The 7160-nt window shown below is 39.4% G+C and overlaps 1 protein-coding gene across 1 annotated transcript; it reads right to left on the reverse strand.

Moving 5' to 3' along the window:
- Positions 1-1194: 1194 nt before the first annotated feature.
- LOC107560096 (high choriolytic enzyme 1-like) lies at positions 1195-3284 on the reverse strand. The gene is made up of 9 exons (XM_016244145.1): positions 3195-3284; positions 3044-3074; positions 2899-2961; positions 2596-2748; positions 2402-2519; positions 2116-2294; positions 1846-1927; positions 1641-1762; positions 1195-1345 (listed from the first exon to the last, which is right to left on the reverse strand). Exons 1-9 carry the CDS (start codon positions 3261-3263, stop codon positions 1341-1343), a joined length of 822 nt encoding a protein of 273 aa, XP_016099631.1. The 5' UTR covers positions 3264-3284; the 3' UTR covers positions 1195-1340.
- Positions 3285-7160: the final 3876 nt, after the last annotated feature.

Here is a 7160-nt window from a genome sequence, read left to right on the forward strand (position 1 = left end):
AAATACACTAAAAAGGCACTAAAAGTATGCTTGTGTTTAGCATATTCCTTAAAAGTGTAACTAAGCATATATTTATTACCAAAGTATTTCTAGTATACTTTTTATAAATACATTAAAAGTATGCTTCTGTTTAGCATATTTCTTAGACGTATAACTAAGTATATATTTAATACAAAAGTACTTCTAGTATATTTTTTTGAAATATATTCAAATGCAATTCAATATATTTTTATTGCACTTCAAATAAGCATGTTGGGAATACAAATGTATTATAAACATACTACTTGAATTTCAAGTATATTTTTTATACATTTAATACTACGTCGTTTTCACCGGGGATGAGGAAGGGTCATCTGGTCTGATGAATGCTTTTACTGGATGTGATATTTATTTTGTGCACTGTGTGATACACAAATATGGAAGTGTGTGTGTGTGTGTGTGTGTGTGTGTGTGTGTGTGTTTAAAGCCTTTTAAAAACTACACAAAATATACAATATTTGTGCCTTTAACATCCCTGTAAAAGCCATGCAAACATTTTGATTTGGATAGTTTGTGTTTCATTTTATTGGATTTTATTTATTCATGTTATAATATGTGTTTCTCTGGTTAGATAAGGAAATAATGTGAATTTGTGTGACCAGTGAATGAATTAGGTTATATAGATTATTTAGAAGTGTGAATTTCCTATAGAATAATTACATAATCATGTATACTGTTGAAAATTTTCAGTAAGGTTTTTCATGTCATATAAAGTTGCTGCTGCTATTTTTTAGAAAGTGTGATATTGCTCTTTGTATTGAGAACATACTGTATTACGATTATTGTATCATCGTTTTATTCATGTACATACAGTACTATGGATTTAGTGCTTGGTTCTTACTTATGCATGAACTACATGATATTAATATAAAGACAAGGGCACATAATGTCGATGGCATTCACCAGTTTTACTAATGCAAAAGAATTACCAAAAGCCAAGAACGAGAAAGAGAAAAGCTTTTATAAACATAAATTGGTTAAAAAACAACAACAACAATTCTCTCACAAAAGCCATCAATCATAGGAGTTTTAATTTTTTTAAGCAGCATCTCGTTTTAAAGAGCTTTTTGAGTTCACACTATTTGCAACTTTTGTTGATTTGTCACAAACTTCTAATACTAGAACATAGTATTATCTTTATGGTTTATGTAGGCTACTGAGAGGTGTCGGATTTCAAGGATGTCTTAATGAAAAAGATAGAATAAGTCAAATCATTTAACACTGTGATGTGCAAAAAAGGATGATTGAAATGAAGATGAATACTGTCATTAAACACATCCTTCATACAGTCTGGCAGCACTTCAACCTGAGGACAAAAATAGCAATGAACATGAAAAGAAAGACAAGACTTTGTTATAAGAGTTACAATAAAAATAAATCCCACTGCAGAGACCACCAGACTTGTTTACTAGTTTAGCCTGCAGGAGTAAAATAAAGACCATTCAGACCAGGTAAGTGTTGCTAGTGAACAGCATGGGTATGGCGGCCTATCTGCTAACCAGCATAAAACACCCTGGAACTGTGTGTAAATTCATGGTGGTCTGAGGTGGTGATCTCAGCAGAGAATCACAAATGCAAGTGTCAGTAAAGATTTAACGTACGGCAGTAGAGTCTGTTAATCCGCAGGATGTCATTGCGGCTCATACTTCGAGCTTCACCAATCACAACATTCCTATCAGGAATGGGAATCATGGTTGGCTCGTTGTTCCTGGAGAAAGCTTTCCTAAAACAACACACATAAAGAAACAACAGTAAACTCTGATGAAAAAAACCCCCTGTTTTGTACAGAACTACAAGAACACTTACCTTGAATAGTGCATCACAGATTTGTAGTCATAGGGGGTTGCCAGGTTATTGGTTTCTCTTCTCATGAAATTGTGCCGCTGTGCTGTTACAGTGAATATTAAAGACTATAAATGTAAACGTGGTAATTACACTGTGAAATTGAATCTAGACTACAATTGATGTGATTAAATGTAACATGCCATGTTTTATCCATTTTGTTTGATTTAAAACATAAAATTAATCTTTTTTGTTCTTGTTTCAATTTCTCAGAAGAGTTCTAAAGAAAAATACCAGGTTTGATGTTCTCAAAAAGGATTTTGATGTGTTTGTCGCGGTCGCTGCGGTTCTGTTCATGATGGAACCCGAGAGCATGAAGGAGCTCGTGTTGAACAGTACGGTGATAGACACAACCAGGACGCTTGAGAGAAACAACCTGTCCTCCACCTTGGCGCCCCAAATATGAATAGCAACTGTGGATCACACATCAGCAATCAGGTTGTATATTTATGTTTTGGGAAAGCACATTTACTATATAACAGAAATGGGTTAAAAAGGAGCCATAAATCAGGAGATTTACCCAGAATGAGACTTTATGTAGAGAAAGTGCCTCTGCCCTTCATGTGGTACGAATCGAATGCAGGAAACATCCACAAATGACCACAAGCCCCTTTCAATCACTTTTAGTTCATCTGGAGCTGTGGTAGGGGTACAATATTAATAAGATCATGTGACACTGATGAGATATCAAAAGTAGTGATCATTGTCACTTACAGTACTGGTTGGAGATCACGTAGGGCACATAGACCAATCCATCTGTGCTTCTCTCCCATTTGCATTCACGAGCTGTGCACGGATCTGCATTCTTGAACCCTGTTGATACGGCGATGTCTCCAAACGTGATCAAGGGCCCATCCACTCGCTGTCCTGTGTGGTACACAGTATAATGCACAAAATCATTCAGTCTATTGACACTGATAATATAATTGAATGAATAAGATGAAGAGGAATTTGCCATCAACTGCTACACAAAAGATGTGCCTATACTATCAAATCATATAGCTTTCATACTCTTACCTGCATGTTTGTTGGACTGGATTATAGTTGACACTGGCATGTCATCTTTCTTAGTGATGTTACCTGAGACATGAATCAATAAATTATTAATAAAACACTATAAAAGTTACAAGTTAGCTTTTATTTTTCTTTCTGTGCATCTTACCAGTCTTCCCAGAGATCTTTTCGAATAAATCCTGTTTATGAATTTTAAACACATGCACATTAGAAATTCTTGACAAAAAAGAAAAACTACCCTTAATGGGAAACTGCTGATGATATAATATTTCATTTCAGATATTATTGTCTGTTCTCACCTCAGTTGGACGACTCTGAGCGGGAACAGAGCTCAGAAGAAGAGAGACGACCACCACCAACAGGTACATGTTGAGAGCCTTCTGAGAAACTGTTCTGGATCAGACAGAGCTGGGAGCTATATACTCTTCTGAGAGTCTTAACTTCCTTTTGCCTGTTAGTTTATCAGTTATTTATTATTTTATCACAAACCCCAGTGTGTTCTGTTGCAGTGCAGGCCTGGAAGAATAAATGAGCAGATACAGAGAGCCGGTGCACTACCAAAGCATTCTCAACTTTATTAAGGAAGATGGTTCATATTTATACAAACAATATCAGCCCAGATGTCTCAGACATCCAATCAAAGTATTCAGAAGTTATACATTACCCTATATGGATAGAAATAAATATAGTTGTTGGTTATAAGAGGCAAGTAAGGCATTCTAGACTGTGGTCAAGCAAGATGTGATTTAAAAAAAAACTGTGTGCACATTTGATCGTGATTACAGTAATTTCAGGAACAGCAGAAAGAGAATGCAATTTTAGAGTGCTTCTTTTTTAGTTTCCCAGAACTGTGAGAAAATATAACAAGATGTCATGTTTCAAAGAACTGGCTATTCTTATTACAAATTATGTATATGGTGTGAATCAGTGGGGTGCGGTGGTGTTTTAAAATGAGGAGGCAGTTATATATATATAAATTAATGTCCCTGTTACACTTAATGTTGTCACATTTTCTTGGTTAAATAAAAATTACATGAAAAAGACAGAACAAATACAATTCTATTTTGTATTTTATTATTTTTTTCAATAATTTAAATTCTAATTATACATTTCATAGTGTTTTTATGCATTTTTACATTTATTCCAAAATAACTAAAGGCAGTACCAATTTGAACAATATTTTGGAAACACTTTACAATAAGGTTTCATTAGTTAACTACTTTAGTTAACTCGAACTAAGAATGAACAATACTTCTACAGCATTAATTAATGTTAGTTAGATGCTATTTACACAAAGTGAAAATAATTATTGTATTTACACTGTTAAAATAGTAGGATTTTCTGCTATTTATACTACTTATTGCAAACCTTGGTTCCCTGAGATAACGAGAACAAGCATTGTGTGAATCACGCTTAGGGAATGATGTCCAAAAGAGCCATGCTAGGGAGAGGCCCTTAGGAGTGTGGACAGATCTCAGGTCAGGATGGCATGAGGGTGAGGTGGGTTCAGTCTCCTGGCTTCTCTCAAGAGCTTAATGACTAAGCCATGCGCATACCTACAGACTGGCCACCAAAAGAGCGTGATTCGCTGCAATGGCTGCCACGTATACTTTGAGCACATAATGGACAATACATAACAGGAGGATTGGTCTTCATCCTCAACTGTGCACCAGTCAGAAAATACAGACCATTTGACAGCATAGAGGCGTCTTGCAGATGGAGCTATAGCTTCTGAAACAGTGTTGACTACCCTCACTGGGAGCTGCAAAAGCTCCCATCGAGGGGTGAGAGATTGAGAGATGAAGGCTCCACAACTTGGGTTGGAGGTGCCATAGTGATCCTCTCGCTTGGGAGAGAAAGTCCTTCCTCAGTGGGATCTTCCAAGGAGCTGCCAATGACAACTGTACCCACTCAGGGAACCAGAATGGTGCCACTAGAAGGACTGAGCACCTGACCTACCTGATTTGTCTGATGACCTGAGGGAGCAGAGTGATCATGAAAAAGGCATACAGGCGAGCACTGGTCCATTCGTGGCATCTTGTTCATTTGAGAAAAATGTTGTGCAATGAGAGTCTACCTATGCCTTCCCGAAGATCTCCCAAATCATCTGAACCGTGTAGAGGAGATTCACTGACCCAGGACCACATGTGCACTCCTTGGTTCAACTTGCCATGCATGTGCACTGCTTTTAAGGACTGCTCCCTTCAGTGTGCTTACAAGAGGCGGCACCTCACCATTCTGTAGAGGGACCATGGCCTGAGACCGCCCTGGTGAATTATAAAGGCTACCATATTCATGTTGTCCGAACAGAGGAGGATATGGTGCCCTTTTAAGGCTGGACGGAAGGTTTTGAGGGCCAGAAAAACCACCATCCTTTCCAGGCAGTTGACATGCAGTAGCTGCTCCAGGCTGGACCAGAATCCAAACACCAGTCTGTCATCGCACAGTGCCCCCCAATCTGAGTTGTAGGCATCTGTCATGACTACCTTTCTTCTGGAGGTCAGTCCCAGTTGGATGTCCGCTTGGTACAGGCATTGGGGCCTTCCAAGGGGCCATGGCTCTAACACAGCAATGGGTCACCGTCTCTTATGCCAAGCACGGGATGGGACACAGGCTTTCAGCCAGTATTGAAGGGGCTGTATATGGAGCAGGCCCAGTGGTACCACAGAAGATGTGGCTGAAAAGCCTCTACTTTGAACGCTGAATTCTCAGTGAGCATTGTGGCATGAGCAGGCCCGTATCTGTGCTGAGTCAAGAACTTCCCAGTATACAGCCCTTCCATTCGGACTGTCCCTGGCTCCACACACTTTTACGAAGTGTATGGTCATGGCTCTCTTGTCACTGAGACAGAATTATCTCAACAACTGGCTAGTATAAGCCTGGTTGGAAGGGCAATAGCTCTGCTCCTCAGTCACCTGGAGCGCCTTGGGCTCAGAATCAATTCAACCAAAAGTTCTCCCAGCCAGTAAGTCACTTTTCTTGGGTAAGTCATCCTCTCAAACGTGAATCTCAATAACAGTCTGTGATAAGGGGCTATCTTAATATTAAAGTAAGCATCTTTCAGATCCACTAATAAGAACCAGTCTTCTGGGCAAATTTGCGTGAGGATTTGCTTCAAAGTCAACATCTTCATCAAGGCGTGGTACAGGTGTCTGAGATTAAGGATAGGCCTGAGACCCACCATCATCCTTTGAAACAGGGAAACATTGGCTGTAGAAGCCTGACTCATTGAGTACTGGTGGGAGCGTTTCCACAGCACTCTTCGCCAGCAAACACTTTAATTCAGATCAGAGAATGTAAGCATTGTTGTCCTGGACCGAAGTTTGGATCACACCCCTGAAGTGAGGGGGTTTGCGAGAGCAAATTGGAGCGAATAGTCTCATTCTATAATCTGCAGAACTCACTCGACATGCATGAATGGCTTCCCAGGCCTGAAGCCAGGCAGCGAGGGGTCGGAGTCTGTTGAGTGGCAGACTCTGGGACCAGCCTGGGGTTCGGGAAGAGAGTAGTGCTGTCTGAGCTCAGGCTCTGCTGTAGGAAAGTGAGGGTGGCCAAGACTGAAAAGTAGGTGCAAACTGACCACTCCATCCTCGACGTCCTTGGCTTCTTCTTTGGAGTCAGCGAGGAGATGATCTTCACACTGAAGGAGAAAGATTCTGATGAAACGACACTCATCAGAACATAGGCAGTCGTCCAAGACCATTTTGGTGGACTGAAATTCCATTGGTTTGTACAGCTGCACAAATGTTAACAAATCAGGCTTCAGTATTCAGAGAAAATGTAGTTTCCCCCAAGCATGATTCACACAATGTGAAAGACCATTTCAAAAGGGAGCTTGTGTATAAATAACTATCAGTTTAATTTCTCAACATTTTGTCATTTATACTTACTATCTTACATCTTGCATCTCTAGACTTTATTGTCCCTTTAGGGAAATTCTTATTCACAGCATCATTCCATTCCACAGAGAGTGTCACCATGACACAACATCATGTCAAAAGTATTACACATCTAGGGCTACGTTTACACGATAATGATGTAGTTAAAAACAGAAACGATTTTCCCTTGCGTTTTTAAAAAGTTTCACGTATACATTACATTTTCAAAACTATTCGCGTTTGCACATATCCGCAAAAATGGCCAAAAACACTGTATTACGTATGCCAGGCCAGTAGTTGCCGCTGTCACCTTGTTAGTAAACAGTATCTGTAGGGAAGTGACGATTGTATCTTGTATATGATGCGTCTCCGCTGTTGGTTGTAATA

Source organism: Sinocyclocheilus grahami, unplaced genomic scaffold, assembly GCF_001515645.1.
Source record: "Sinocyclocheilus grahami isolate Dianchi unplaced genomic scaffold, SAMN03320097.WGS_v1.1 scaffold710.1, whole genome shotgun sequence".
Taxonomy (NCBI): Eukaryota; Metazoa; Chordata; class Actinopteri; order Cypriniformes; family Cyprinidae; genus Sinocyclocheilus; species Sinocyclocheilus grahami.

Bases quoted from the DNA above. Each gene is read 5' to 3' on its own strand.
- LOC107560096 (XM_016244145.1), bottom strand. From the start codon at position 3,263: ATGTACCTGTTGGTGGTGGTCGTCTCTCTTCTTCTGAGCTCTGTTCCC. The intron at 2,520-2,595 runs GTAAGTGACAAT...CCCCTACCACAG, and splicing joins CGTGATCTCCAACCAGTACT to CTCCAGATGAACTAAAAGTG. The intron at 1,763-1,845 runs GTAAGTGTTCTT...GTGTTGTTTTAG, and splicing joins TCTGTGATGCACTATTCAAG to GAAAGCTTTCTCCAGGAACA.